Source organism: Mastigoproctus giganteus, chromosome 7 (assembly GCF_048544385.1).
Source record: "Mastigoproctus giganteus isolate SK-2022 chromosome 7, ASM4854438v1, whole genome shotgun sequence".
Lineage (NCBI taxonomy): Eukaryota > Metazoa > Arthropoda > Arachnida > Uropygi > Thelyphonidae > Mastigoproctus > Mastigoproctus giganteus.
In genome coordinates, this window is record NC_143581.1 from 47,838,865 (window position 1) to 47,855,014 (window position 16,150).

The 16,150-nt window shown below is 39.3% G+C and overlaps 2 protein-coding genes across 2 annotated transcripts in view; one reads left to right on the top strand and one right to left on the bottom strand.

Moving 5' to 3' along the window:
* LOC150082879 (N-acetylglucosamine-1-phosphodiester alpha-N-acetylglucosaminidase-like) overlaps positions 1 to 3,834 on the bottom strand; it is a 105,453-nt gene extending 101,619 nt beyond the window's left edge. The window contains exon 1 of the mRNA XM_090376888.1: positions 3,730 to 3,834. The gene's annotated coding sequence lies outside the window, so the exon portion shown is untranslated. The remainder of the gene's footprint in view (positions 1 to 3,729) is intronic.
* A 235-nt stretch (positions 3,835 to 4,069) lies between these two features.
* The window catches only part of LOC150082880 (C-Maf-inducing protein-like), a 451,841-nt gene continuing 439,760 nt past the window's right edge, over positions 4,070 to 16,150 (top strand). Inside the window, exon 1 of the mRNA XM_090377643.1 lies at positions 4,070 to 5,328. Coding sequence (XP_090233769.1) covers positions 4,795 to 5,328 — 534 coding nt within the window. The 5' untranslated portion in view covers positions 4,070 to 4,794. The remainder of the gene's footprint in view (positions 5,329 to 16,150) is intronic.

The following is a 16,150-nucleotide window of genomic DNA, read 5'->3' on the forward strand; positions in this document are numbered from 1 at the left end:
TACGGCTTTGGGCACATCAGCAACTTAGACCATATTGTTCTGTATATAATAAGTGTGTAAATTGTGCGTGTTCTGTGGTCGATTTGCTGTTTGCTGGACAAAAACCTGAGTTCAAGGAGTATAAACCATGCTATCCTTGTGTGAGATTGATTAACTTAGCCACACTGTGAAAATGACCAATAAAAACTCCTCGTTGGCAATGAGAAATTATTGATGGGATTCAAACTCGGGTCTTTTCCACCCGGTGTTGGGAGGATGGTGATTATATCAATCGTGCTATTCATGAGGGCATATATATAATGTTTATGTGATTTTTTTTTTTAGAAGCATTAGCAACTAAGGCCATATTGCTCCATATATATAATATAGTCCCTATTACTGGACTGTGTTGGCCCAATACAGCAAATTAGTAAAATGTAGTACTATCTATTACAATTTAGAAAAGCTAAAAAAAAAAAAAAAAAAAATTGTTACAGTATATGTAATGCACAATTGCAATAATACTGCCAATGCATAACTTCTGAGTTATTTTTGGTTTTTAGGAGCATTAGCAACTAAGGTCATATTGCTCCGGGAATATGCGGTGTTCATTCCCTGACCTTTCCACATCCTCCATATTTGGTGGTCACGGGCTTGAACCCAGGTCTAATCAAGAAGCGTGTGCTACGCACTGCTGCTCTTGCCCACAGAGGTGCCTACGGCCAATGTAGTGCAACAGATAATCAAATCACAGATATAATTTTATGGCATTTCAGCTTGCAACTTTAAGAATACTTATTAATTCCTGTGGTTCAGGGATCTGAATTTGATAAAAGAGTTACTTCTTTCTTTGAAAAGGCTTAAATTCATAGAAATTTGCAAATTCTCAATACAACTGAACTTTGACTGTACAACTCTACACAACTACCACTTTCAATTACTGTACGTGAGTTAGCTGTAGCTTACAGACAATATGTAAATTGAAGATATACTTTAGAGCAGGTCAGTTTTATGGACCTTTGCCCATCTCTTGAGGTCTGCAAATATCAAAGTGAAATGTTACACTTTCCTTAACCATAGAATGGTTTTTTTTTGTATAAATATAAATCAAGGCATAATAAACACAAGCACAATGTTTTGCTATGTATTCAATCCAGGTACAGGCAGACATGTTTTTTTTTTTTTTTTTTTTTTTTTAAATCATAAGCAGAAAGTAAAAATGATTTATAATACAAGTATACTTTCAACAACCAAACATCAACATCTCAAAATATTGGTTTGTGAGCCTACCAAGTACTAAAAAAAATCTGGAGAGTGATGCCAATAAATGAGGATAAATTAGCTATGGGACAACTTAACAAAGAAGCAATCCTGGCCAATTTTTCAATTGGCTAATATATATATCATAACAAACAATTTGACAAAACATAGTGATTGTTAATATGTTTTATCCATAAGTATCAGCTTTTAATACTAATTAATATAGCTTTTACATATATCTAAAAAATTTATTTATTTTTCCAGATATATACATATACACACAACAGTAAATTACAAGAGTAAGGCCTCCATAGATGAGTGGTTATGAGTGGGAGTGCAGTAGCACACACTGAGTAGACTGGGGCTCAAACCCCTGATTGCTAAATATGGTCGATCTGCCAACCCACACTGGACTAGTGTGGCAGATTATGGTCCATTTCTCTCAACATGAATTGTTGAGGTGGATTGACAAGCACTGCAGATATATATGAAATACTAGAAATCTAAAATGCAAATATCTCATCACTGAGGAGCTATATTCTTAAATAAACACTGTAAATTAATCTAGATGAGATAAAATAAAGGCTTAGTTCTAGAGCAAATCAAAAATTATTTTCATAAATATAATGGTTGATGACATTTAAATTTATGAAAGGCACACACTTTTGGGCTGAAATTTTGTATCCGGTACCCCTCATATTACGCTACATGATGAACAGAAGGTTGTGTGAAGGAAGTGAAATGAGAAAAATTGTAATTAAAAGGGGAAAAAAAAAAAAACACTTATAAGAGGGGGGGGGGATCATGTTTTTAACTGACTTTCATTTTTGTTTAGCAAAAAAGGTTAGGTTTTTATGCAACTTTGGGAGGGATTCAAGCAAAAACCAGTCTTTGGCCACGTTTACCCACTTTTCATTTATTTTAATTAGTTAGCTATTTATCTGTTTAGTTGGGGTAAATTTAATTTAGAAAGCATACAGGACTGATGTGGTTCATTTTTTCATATTTAAATCTTTCAGTGAAACTACACATGGCACTATATAGCATGAATTTTACAGAAGGAGCTTCAGTACCCAAAACACATCACAACATGCAATGCACAATGTCAATTTGACAGTGCACAACCTGTCATAATTGGACCCTGGAATAATGTAAAGTCGTATCATGGAGTAACGAATTGTGGTGCATGGTTTTCTGATCTTTTATTACTGTTGTTCCGTTTTAGGCATGTCACTGACTTCGACCATATTGCACCATTGTGTATTATGTCTATACAAATTCTATACAAATGTGCGTTCAGGGCCAATTTGCATATTGTGCTAGCTGAAAAACCAGGGCTATAGTTAGCCAATATCTCCACCTGAGAATGGCTAACTACAGCCTTGATTGAAGGCTGTAGTTAGCCATTATTAGAAATTTATTAGATTTTATTAGAAATTTATTATTAGAAATCTCTCCAGTCATCAACAGGACTTGAATTCAGATCATTCCAAATGACAATTGAACTCAGATCATTCCAAATGACAATTGAACTCAGATCGTTCCAAATTACAATTGAACTCAGATCGTTCCAAATTACAATTGAACTTAGATCGTTCCAAATTATAATGAAAAATAACAAAACCATTATATTGACACTGAGAACGTTCTGATCTGATGGCTCCACTTGAGTCTAGTGGGTACTCAGAGAGTATTACTTACTATAGTGTGTTGTCCCAACAGTGAAGTTTGGGAAACGTTACTGTCACCATCTGTGGTTGTTTCTTGTGGTCAGAAGCTTTGACCATTGGTTGCATTGTTTCTGGAACAATAAATGCTATGTGGTACACTGAAATTATGGACAATTATACTCCTTATACACTGCAGGCAGTAGGTGAGGGGCCCTTTTCTTACTCAGCATGGCAATTCACCATGCCACATAGTACAGCTTGTAATGACTTGGTCTGAAGACAGAAACTTGGTCTGAAGATGTGCAAAAGCTTTGTTGGCCATTGTTACTGATACAAATGACTGCATACTGGTTCAGGTCTTTCAAGCTAAGTAAAAGTTCAAAGGACCAAGTAAGTTTCGAAGCTGTAGTAAGCCACTTGAAACAAATGGGTGTTGACAAGGCATTACGATCATACACTATTTAGGAATTTAAATATCAAACATTACCGCACCAGTGCAAAACGGTGATTGTGGCTGAAAATTAATACCATAGTTTCGACCAGGCAGCATTCTTACATTGGGTCGAAATTATTCGAAAATTATTATGAGAAAACTCGCACAGGCACATATCTTATATGCTTATATTTGAACACCACAAAGCAAAAATCTGTCTGCTTGTGGGAGCTAAAACAGTATTTTTAATATAATTAATTTAAATGATTTCCATCGCATAATCATCTTTCATAAAATACTGTACGACTAAGTGCTACCTGAAGATTCCACAACTTTATTATTTATCAATTTTGAGCGAAAGAGTTGAAGCAAATTCTGAGAGCTTACCGAGATAGCAAATGTTCTGTATTTATATGTGGAATTATGGTATTCAAGGTGAAAAAAACAAATGTTAAGGAACATAGTAGAAAATTCAACACGGAAGATTTTAAATGATACATAAAACTCCACTTTAAAAATAACCAATTTCCTTCTTGCTTACTGAGCAAAGGACTACTCGCTAGTGAATCACGTGTCTCACGTAATACGTCGGAGCGTCATCTAGTGTTATTATAAAATTTCCAATCGTGACATGCAAACGCTGTAGTTAGGTGTCAGTAATTCTTTATCTAATAATGGAATAATAAATATATTTCCTTCTTTAAATTTATTTTCTAAATACATTCACTACAATTTCTGGTTGAATGACGTCAGTTAACGTCACTTCCTGTAGTACGTAGCAGTCCTGTGGTAATCGAAATTGCTCAGTGCGTGATTGTTAGTGTTCTGCAGCTATGTATTTTCCTGTGCATATTGTCTTTCATGCAAACGTTGTTTTTATTAATGAGTAAGAGAAAGAGTGCATGTAGTGCGCATGATTCTTTTCGAATCTCATCCTGCAATGGTTAAAAGCTGTGTCTTGTTTAGTGTCTCGTATTCAATTTAAGAGCGGTTAGTGAGCTTCTGTGAAGACGTTTGGGATTACTGGCTTGTTAGCATTACCAACGGGACTTGAAGGTATAGTGTTACAGCGTTTTAGTTCATGAACGGCTTCCCACTGCAACATTCTTATCTCTAACGGTGTTCTGGCTATTGTAAGTGTCATGCCGGAAAGCTCCTGTGTGACACTAGGCTGCATGTCATAGAATGTGTGCCTGAAATATTTAGTTACTCGATGATTCTTGAATCCTTTCCTTAATTCGTGATGTTAAGGTCTTAGACACTCCAGAAGTCAGCAAGAAAACGGCTGGTGCACGGATGATGTTGTATTATGTATGTGCATGTTTGCCACTCCTTGGTTGCAGTTTTTTTCATTTACCTTGTGGATGATTATTCTGCCAGTAAAACTTTATTTTCATTTTTATTTCGATGGTCGCGAACTTAGATCGCGCCTAAGCATACCCTGTGCAGATTATGAGTATGGCTGGTAGTGAGGGCAGTAACACTGAGAATATTTCCAAAAATCTTTCTGTATCAGTTAAACTTTTAGCAGACGACACATCAGAAAATGCAGAAGCCGGTTCACAGGAAGAAAATTGTATAAAACAGAATAATGCTCTGTGTCGAAATTCTACTTTATGTTACGAAATTGCTGGTCCCAGCACTAACTGTTTGACATTAAGGAATAATGTTCATGATATGTATTCTTCATCATCGGAGTCAAGTTCAAGACAGAATTCTGTCGATTCATCGTCATCATCAAGCTCCACTGACGGTTTAGCCGGTGGAGATATCTTAGGTTTTCTGTCATCATGTAGCTCTCCGTGCCGTTCTGTGCCTAGTAGTCCTACTGGTCCAAAATTCAAACTAATTCATGAAGGAGATATACAAGTGTGTCGTTTGAACCACACTCGGACCGTTATAAGCAAAATTTTAAGCTCTAAGTTTTTAAGAAGATGGGAAACCCACCATTTATATCTAACTGAATCTGAAATTTATTCGAAAACTGTAAGTATTTTTGTCGTTTGTCAGATTACTTATTTATTATTCGGTTACCAGTTAAAATTGTGTACGCAATTTTCCAATTTAATATTCATTACTGTTTATTAAGAAGCAGTTCCTGATAAATACCCGTAAAATATTTTCGTGGTAGCTTTATTTAATTGATAATATAAAGCTGCTAATATAATATAATAACCAGGGCCATGTTTTGGTGTTCGTATGCTCTGGTTCCTCTATTTCGAGGCCTATCTGCGTTATATCAAAACTCCCTTGCGAAGAAATTTGAAAGCGTTTCTGTAAATTTGGTTTAGAAGTTATCTCAACAACACTTATTCATACTAACTTACTCGTAATACGAACTTTGACGTTGTTTATGAGCTTGCTGACAGGAAAAAAAAAAAAAAGGGAAGAGTTTATCTTAGAAATCTGTGTTTAAAAATTAGTTTCCAGAATTTTATTTGTGGAATGAAATCGTTGAATTCTATTTGAACTATATATTTTTTTGGGTCTCTGTTTTTTGTTTTTGGCTCTAAAAATGTCTTAGGGACAGTGCTTATTGAAGAAGACTGCCTTGCATATAATGATTTCTAAATATCTAACCTTACTAATAGTTAAATTAGCTGACCTATCCGGCATTGTCCGAGAAATTCGGCATAATGTAGTAGCTTTGAGGCCTATCGCTTTCAAACGTGATGTGATCAATGAATGCTTTCAATAATTTGGAATTTAAAAATAAGAAGAAAAAAAACCCTTAAATATTCTTAACATGTTGAAATATACTTATGGAAACGGCCAAAAGATTTGCTGGATCACGGCTTACAATAGTATCCTCCGTGTTTGGGGTGGTGTGTGTGTGTGTGGGGGGGTGTAAGACTGGAGGACCACGTGTGAATCATAACGTAGTCCTCCAGATAAGGAGGCATGTTTATCAAACGAATTGTTCCATAAGTAGAGAGATACAGTGATCCAGCAATATTTGTATCGTTCCCATTGAAACTACTCTACACCCGTGGATCAACACATAATCCTATCCCTTCTCCATGAGGAAGAGGAGGCCATGCTCAATTTTCTGTAAGTTTCTATGGGGCCAAGTTGATAAAGAACTTTTTTTTTTTTTTTTTTTTTAATGTAAGGGCAGTTCACAAATATTTAACGCAAGAAAGTGGGGTTGGGATCAGAAAAAGATGCAATGCATTGTAGTGGCAATAATGCTAAGTAAAATTCATTTTTCACTTGAATTTTGGTATTTTGTTATGTAATAATGATGTGTGGAGATTAAAGTTGTTGTTTCAGGGAAAAGGAGTGGTATTTTTTAATGCATTACATGATTTGTGAATGGCCTCCGATGGTAGCCAGAATATGTGGGGACTTTCAAACAACTTTCAAACGTTCATTCAGATTAACGCTTTTGTAAAGCTCCCTTCTAATGCTTTGAATAATTTTTTGAAAGATAAGCTTTTTGGTAAGCATTTTGTTTTATCGTTTGGAAATCATTTTGACAGGAAGTGAAAGGATTCCGAATCAGCCCCACGATACCTCAGTTCGGGTGAAATAAAAGTACTCTCGGTGTGAAAACTTGACTCCGACAATATAGTTTTTGAGAAGGGGAGATGCAGCAGGTGCAGTGCACTCCGGCCCAAGACCCTTCCCCCAATTCAAGAAAGGACTTTTCCATACTAATCACCAAATTCTCGCAATCGGGTCCTAAACTTTAGGGCGGACCTCTGATTCGGACATATTTCGTGGGTAGCAACTCTGCCATTGATTAGCAGAGTTGCTGCCTACTGTAGTAATCTTTTAGTTATTCTGGGGGCGAAGACTGTTTTGGATCCATATGTAACCCTTTTCTTTGGTTGAAAGAGGTCATGCAGAGGGTGCCTACAAATTGTGGTCCGCGGGATTTTCGAATCCTACTCCCCCTCCCCCCTTGTGTTCTTTAACAGCAGTACTGTACCATGGTACCCTCACAGTGGCGGGCTTGGCGACATGGTAGTTTCACCGGTTAAACTTTAGAACATGAGGCGCAGTCCCATGAATCTTTACGACTACAACAAGTGGTAGGCAGGTCTAGCTCCGCCCATGGGTTGTCTATGTAGACTGCTAACCATCGCGATTTAGCATTACAGAGAATGCCGTTTCTCAAACTATAGCCAGCAGGAATACCATGTACAGGCTGGTAAACCAAGCCTATGTTTTTAGTAGACTAACAATCTCGATACTTACCCCTTCCGTACTGCTTTCAGTACGGAAAGGGGTAAGTATAAAGGTTTAACCGTTTCATCACAGAAGACTTTCCCCCGCAATGGCATCAACGAGGAAATCGGCTGCCAAGATCCCCGCAAATCGGTAGGCGTCGCCAATGGGTAGCAGTTCAGGAGGGAGCCAAAGTTTTTTTTTATTTTTTTTTTCATAGCTTTCTGATTGGTTAACGTTTATTAGCATTCAAATTAGGGCAGCGAAATTTATTTCGCCTACTAGCAATACAAAAAGCAATCCAGCACACCATTGCAGACCACTGTTTCAATCACAGGCCTCCTTACCTCCACACTGTGATTAAGGGGAGATCTACTAACAGCAACCTCCTAGACACCCTTACCAGAATCCAGAAAGCCCTCAACAACAGGACACAGCTTGATGTTATTTTCTTTGATATAAAAGCGGCCTATGACAAAATAGACGTAACAGCTCTAATCACCATTCTCCAGCAGTACTTTAACGTCACTGGAAGGACTCTCAGTGTCATTAAATCAATCCTGGGGCATAGACATCTCATCATCGCAGATTTCGGACAACTTTCATTACTAATAGGGGGGGGGGAGTCCTATCACCAACCCTATTTGCCGCAGCGCTGGAGCCCTTCCTGGCATCCCAAACTGACTTCCAATCATACGCTGATGACCTGAAACTTTATCACATCTTCTGACCAAGCTCAGGTTCTTAGCACTACCTTGCAGGCAAGTAAAACCATACGTAACCTCCAACAATATTTGACTTCCATCGGACTACAGATTAATCAAGCAAAAACAGCTGAAATGTCCTTCACCTGGAAGAAGTCACGCAATGACATTAATCTTACCATCAATGGGTCAGCCATTCAGAAAGTTAAAACACACACTGATCTCGGATTAGTATGGGATGAGGGGCTGACATTCCAGGCTCACCTCCTGAACACGAAACCAAAAATGTATTCTGCTATGTGGGCAATCCGCCAGGAACTAATGGGGATACACGATGCTGAATTGGTCAAGTAATACGTCCTTCGATGTCTCTACCCCATTCCTCTTTATGCAACAACTATTTGGCCATCGCCTCCTACAACACACTTCAACAAGTTCATCAGCCTGGAATACTGACTCCTGAAATGGCTCAACTGGCGGACTGGCAACCAGTACACCATTTCTAGGGCTCAGTTCTACATAAATCTGGAAGTCACCCCATGGAAACAACAGATTGTGGCAGCAAACCTTCTTACACTTGCCAGACTAATCACAAGACGACTCGACGCCCCTGATATTACTGATCTAATAAGAACTCCCCGCATTGCCGGAAAGAATCAAATGGACCCAAGGCTCCCAATCAGTCAGTTTGAACAACCTGAAAGGATCGAGACGCATGTTCCCAGGAAACACGGTAGATTTGATGAACAATCTAGCCATTGACCTGGATAGATTCTGCGAGCAGCATACATACAGACGTCAGAGCTAAAGGACACATGTGCAAACGTACACTTATGAGACGCCACGAAGGAATATGTCACCACAATGCATCCCGTTCAAGATAGGTGAAAAGGAAAATAAAATGAAGCCATCACTGGTCCTCTCTCTTAGAATCTACTACTTCAAAGACGCCTGGCTGTGAGCACTATTGCAGTCAAGATTGAAGAGATACCACGTGCAACAACCGGTGAAGGACTGCCTCATTTCTCTATATTTTGTACATTTCTCTCATGCTTTTGTAATTTATAGCACTTTTGAGAAAATAATATCCTATAATTTTTTTTTCAATTATGTAAAATAATAAATCCGAAAGGTACAGAACTTAGTAAACTAAGTTCTGTACCTTTCGGATTAAGCATACATGTGCCCCATGTAACCGCCAGACACATGTCCCTGTCTTAACCTCTGTATGTAAATATCACCCCCCCCCCAGCTTCCTGCTGTCTAGGGGGTGGCTCTTCGGCAGAGCAATAAACAATTTAATAAATAAATACAGTCGCAGCACTGCTGTGTACAGGGCCGTACTCATAAACAGCTTCGAGCCTCATTATAGAGGGATGGCCTCTGTAATCTCAATTTTAAAGCGATCTTTGTATTGCAACGTTTGTGTTTAAACAGATCGGTAAAAATTTTTTTTTCTAATTGTATGTATTTATATATGCAAGTTTTTTTTTTTTAACTCTGGACTTCTGGTAACTTTAAAGGGGGCCCCAGGGGGCCCCGAGAAGCGTTAAGTACTGTTTATACACAATTCACGGGTACTGGCTAGTTTCCGCATTATAATATGCCCACTTTTTGATTTAAAAAGAATGGCATACATGTATTTTAAAAGTGCTGTTGATCACGTGTTCTGATCAGTGGTTCCAGATTAATGAATTAAGGGATCATTATAACCTGAATCTGGTTATAATAATCCCTTCCATTTAATTCATTAAAAGTAGCAAAATATTCAGGGAACAGAAAAACTAATATTGTTAATTACTACATAACCATAGGGCCACATGGGCGCCTCCGTAGCCAGGTGGGAAGGAGCAGTAGTGCGTAGCACACGCTTCTTGATTAGACCGGGATTCGAGCCCGTCACCACCAAATACGGAGGATGCGGAAAGGTCAGGAATGACCACCGCATATCCCGGAGCAATATGGCCTTAGTTGCTAATGCTCCTAAAAAAAACCAAACCAACCATACAGCCACTTTTACCATAATTGAACTTTGATTACTTTCTATTTTCTTTTCCTTAAATATGATCGTATTTTTCAGATTACACTAAACTATATAGAGAGGTATCAATGGTTCTGATCATTTTGTTGCCCCTGGAGAGCTGACGCCTGGATGAGTTGTTTCCAGGCATTCCATTGCAACATGGTCTTTATTTCTAGATAGTTATATAATTGTATTTAACTTACTCGAAACATCAGATACCCACCGTTTCGTGCCTTTCGAACTGGAGTTGGTTTTTAGTTGAAGAAAACAATGTACAGTAGCGTTTTAAATATGCTGTACATAAACAAAAGTAAGTTACTGAAGTAAGGATTCAAACTGGGATCTGTCGGTTGACCATGCGCTTACCAAAAATTTCTTTTATACGAATTTCATCAGCCTTTTTAAAGATATTAATTTTATTCCATTCTCTCCCCACCAGTGGTAGTTATTAGCTCTGATTCTGTGAACATGAAAAACTTATAAATCAACTTTCATCTATAAGCTGCCAACCCTTTGAATGTGTGGTGTAACAGTTCGTTTCGGAATTTCGTACCGTTGTTAATAACGATTAGGGAAAACTTAAGGTAAGATTTTCCTTAATATTTTCCCTAATGATAATATAATAATATATATTCATCTAAAATAGTGCATAGTGTTTGGGTAAAGCGCCACCGGTGGTTTCTCACATCTGCCGCATAGCACATCTTGTGATGTATACAGAACCTCTGTAAAAGCCGGAAAAAGTGTAGCGTGTTATGTTCTGGTTACTTGGCCGCAGGGTCCCTAGTGGACTCTCCACAGTTCTTTTTAACAGCCGTACCATACCATGGTACGGCTGTTAAAAACAAGCCCGCCACTGTGTACCTTCACAGTGGCGGGCTTGGCGACACGGTAGTTTCACCGGTTAATCTTTAGAATATGAGGCGCAATCCCACGAATCTTTGCAACTACAAGTGATAGGCAGGTCTAGCTCCGTCAACCGGTTGCTTACGTAGACTGCTCTCCGTTAAGGGCGCCTCCGTAGCCAGGTGGGAAGGAGCAGCAGTGCGTAGCACACGCTTCTTGATTAAACCGAGGTTCAAGCCCGTGACCACCAAATACGGAGGATGCGGAAAGGTCAGGGAATGACCACCGCATATTCCCGGAGCAATATGGCCTTAGTTGCTAATGCTACTAAAAACCGAATAACAACACAGCTCTCCGTTAGGGGTAGCCTGAGCTTCCTGATGGAGAACAAAAAAGAGTAATGGGGAAGGTAATATGAGGGGTGAAATCAAAGTGGGAACAAGGAAGAGGAAAGAAGGCTTCCTCTTCCTTGAAAGAGGGGATAAGTGGGAATCACTCCTGGCATTGGAAGCCCACCCATTGCCAGGAAAGGAAGACAGTTTGCAGAACAAGGGAGGTCTGGAAAGGTCGCCATGTTGGCAAGCCAGATGTCAGCGGCACCCGACCAACCCAAAGGTATTCAGGTGCGAAGAGTTAGTGTCGTCATAGTGGCATAGTATTTGTGGTCAGGTGCCATCGGTGGTTTCCCACATCTGCGAAGTATGCACTACTGCATACTTCTGTATGCAGTAGTGCAGTTGGATTGTCCTGAAATTGGTAATGTGTGCCTCAGGTGGGTAGAACACCTTCTCTGGAATTACATCTTGGAAGCTATTTGCCCTCCAGAAAAAGGTGCTCCGAATTTCCGGGATTTTCCTGTGTCTTAGTAAATAGTCTTAGTCATATTGGGGGCAGGGGTACATGACATGTTCGCAGTTTTCTTCATCACTAAAGATACATAATGGGTTTTCTTCAATTCCGAGCGTGAGTTATTGGACCATGATCTGTGAGCAGGAAGGTGACCTAGAGTCCCGGAGCAAACCAGGGAAGAGGCTTTGAGTATGTCAGTGATACAGTTGGAATAAAATTTTTGGTTACAGTACCTATTGTCGAATCCCAGTGATCTTGCCATATTTCACGCAACTTGTCTGCTATCCTCTTTTCTTGTTTTGGTCGTTTGCCGTGTCAGGCTGAATGCCAGCGACTGTGCAAAGGATCTCTTTTTTGAGTTTATGGTGTAATCCGCTCTTTATGACTTCAAGGTTGAGGGGCATACAGCGAGCCTAAAATAGTGCAGTGGGGCTAGTGACGTACCATGAAAAAAAAAATTGTAAGTTTGTTATGACTAGGTGGGGGGAAGAGCGCAGAGCAGTTACCAATTTTGTTTAGCCTCAAAAGGGAAGTTGCCGGAAATAGAAGCTTGTGACACATTGAAATTGTGGAACTGTTTCATCCAAAACGAAAAATCTTTATTGTTGCTTCAGTTTCTCCCATAAGTTTCCAACTTTAGATTTTATGGCAATTTATCTAAGGGTTTTCATTGCTCTGATAGTCGTTTTATTTTCTCTCCGACCTCGTTAAAGAGTGGGTGAAACGCCTTTTCTTGCAAACACTTCATGAAAGAAGTAGCTCTATGAGAGAGTACTTTTTTCCCTGCAAGATCTGAGGAGTGTAAAAGTAATAAAAGAATATTACTTTCTTTTGTGGTTTCTCGATTTGAACAAGCAACATAGCAAACTCTGCTGCATTGACTACGGTTGTGGTGTTGGTGCTTTAATATCCGTTCTTTTGAAATTGCACTATTAGAAACAATTAAACTATTAGTATTCCTAGAATATTCTTGGAATAACTACTCCCCCCACCCTTCCCCGTTACCTTGTTGATTTTCAGGCTTGTCAGCGACTTAGTCCATGTTGCGCCATTGTCTATATTTATAGAAGGGAACCGTTTAATTTGCATGTTGTGTAGACTGAAAAACCTGGTAATTTAGCAGGTTGGTTGGTCCGATTCGAAATGCTTATTGCGACGCGATCACATGGGTTAGAATTAAAACTTTTTTTTTTTTTTAACAAAAACATTAATCTTTATCTATCACATGAAATCGAACCACTGTCAAGTCAAACGCGTGTACTGTATTCTTTGTTGATCACTAGGCTACGGTAATGTTCTGTTTTAACATTATTATGTTTGACTTAAATATAATAATGTAAGTCAAAGTAAATGCATCGAGGCATCATATGCTTAAGAGTATAAATAATCTATATAATATTGGTGTAAATACACCATAGAAAACTCTTAAACGGGAAAAAAAAAATGTAGTGTAAAAGGCATCATTTTATCTGTATCTCAATGTGCACATCCTTCACAACGAGTTGCCATGTATTGCACTACCTCGATAAGTAACGCTTCACTAAAAGAGAAGACTATTGTTACTTATTCTCAGTGGGCACCACCACCCAGACGGCACCAACGCTTTAACATATGATGCCTTGTTGCATTTACTTTGACTTAAACATTATGTACACCTTTTGGCATTTCTCATATTGTGGGATTATCTTCACAACTGGATTGTCATGTCTGCAATACCAGGGTACCTGCCCACCCACCGATGAGAAACCAACTAGCCTTGAACTTGTCACCAAGGGGAGCCTGAGATTCACGGAGTTTCCGAGAATACGTAACAGTCTTCTCTACTGGGGAAGCGTTGCCTATTCGAGGAATTTGAGTTTTTGAGTGGTGCGAGTTGGAGTTACTATCCCTTTCATTCTTCTATATCGTTTTTCTTCCACTCCTACTATAACTTTCCCTCTACTTTTTGCTTTTCTAAGTCTAATAGGGACAAGTGGATAGTATAGTTATCTCACACATATACAAACAAGCCCTGAACCGGTGACGTCTGGGTGATGGTGCTCACTGAGAATAAGTAACAATAGTCTTCTTTTTTTTTTTTTTAGGAGCATTAGCAACTAAGGCACATATTGCTCCGGGATGTGCGGTGGTCATTCCCTGACCTTTCCGCATCCTCCGTATTTGGTGGTGACGGGCTCGAACCCCGGTCTAATCAAGAAGCGTGTACTATGCACTACTGCTCCTTCCCACCTGGCTACGGAGTCGCCTTTCTCTTTTAGTGAAGCGCTACTTATTCGAGGTTGTGCAATACATGACAACTCGTTGTGAAGGATGAGCACAATATGAGATACAGATAAAATGATGACCTTTTACTCTACAAACAGTTTTTTTTTTTTTTTTCTCTATGGTGTATTTACACCAATGTTATATAGATTATTTATACTCTTAAACATATGCCTTGTTGCATTTACTTTGACTTAAACATCAGACTTTAATGAAAATCTTGGATCGGTCGACAAACTTTTTTAAAAAAGCCAAATATAAAATCTCATGAAAATCCATCCACTAGGAGTCAAGTTATTACGAACGGAAGGCCATCGTGAAGACAGAAAACGCTGAATGTATACAGGGTGTTTCAGTTAAACGTTTCAGAACTTCTAAGAGGGGTAGGGTACATCCTGACAACTCGAAATCATATAGCAATGTGGGGTCGGAAATGCTTTCCTGAAGCGGTGTTGTACACAGAAGCACCATAAAGAAAAGAGACCGTAAGTGAGAAATCGTTTTAATAATACATGAAAAGAAGCAAAAGGTACATGGATTAAAGTAAGTGTTCGAAGTTTCTTCCACGGGCTACAATGCACGCCTCACATCTCCGACGCATGGACATCCGAACATTCTGGAATACTCCAGGCGAATTTCTTCGGCAGCTACTGCGATTCTTGCAACCAGCTCCTCAGCATTGTCAACAGGGGTGTCATAAACTAGCGATTTCATATGACCCCAGAAATAAAAATCAAGACATGATAGGTCGGGTGACCGAGCAGGCCAACGCACGGGACCACCACGTCCGATCCACTGTTGACCAAATGTGACATCCAGGTAGTTACGAACATCTCCGCTATAATGGGCAGGGGCTCCATCGTGTTGGAAACACATTGTGTTGCGTCGATGCAGAAATCTGTTCATCTCTCAAAAGTTGTGGCAATACTTGCTGCAGAAAGATCAAGTAGATAGGTCCGGTTAGACAACACGGTAACAGGTAAGGTCCGATGAGGTGATCTCCCATAATACCGGCCCATACATTGACCGAAAATCGAATCTGTGCTGCACGACGTCGTATTGCATGCGGGTTCTCGACCGCCCAGATATGGTCGTTATGCGTGTTGAAAATTCCTTCCCTTGTGAAGGATGCCTCATCGGAAAACAACACTTCAGCAGGAAAAAGGGGTTTTGTAGCACATTTTCCAAGGTACCACTGTGCGAAAGCAATACGAGGTGCATAATCCTCCGGTTGCTGTGTCTGGACACGCTGCCTGGAGTATTCCAGAATGTTCGGATGTCCATGCGTCGGAGATGTGAGGCGTGCATTGTAGCCCGTGGAAGAAACTTCGAACACTTACTTTAATCCATGTACCTTTTGCTTCTTTTCATGTATTATTAAAACGATTTCTCACTTACGGTCTCTTTTCTTTATGGTGCTTCTGTGTACAACACCGCTTCAGGAAAGCATTTCCAACCCCACATTGCTATATGATTTCGAGTTGTCAGGATGTACCCTACCCCTCTTAGAAGTTCTGAAACGTTTAACTGAAACACCCTGTATTATGTTTTTTTTTTTTTTTTTATTTGGTAGTTGTTGGCGCATCGGCTTCTGTGGCCATATTGCACCTCCCAAGGTTTTTGCAGTACTTTGATCCAAGCCCGAGGCGGGAATCGAACCCGCGACCTTTGGGTTGCCGGCCAGGTACTTTACCCACTCGGCTAGCCCGGTCGGCGTATATTATGTTCAAGTGCCTAAACACAAAAGGGGACAGTGAAAACTTCGCATTATTTTTAGGTAATGATGTGCTCAAAAATGAAACATCTTTGTAAAAGAGTATGATTTATTATATTTGAATAATAATTGAACAATATTGCAACGAAGTAAATTAGGAGCCAAAGACTTTACTCAGTCATTATTGAACTTTACTGCTCTAATCATTGATTAATAAAAATATTTCCTCGTTAAATT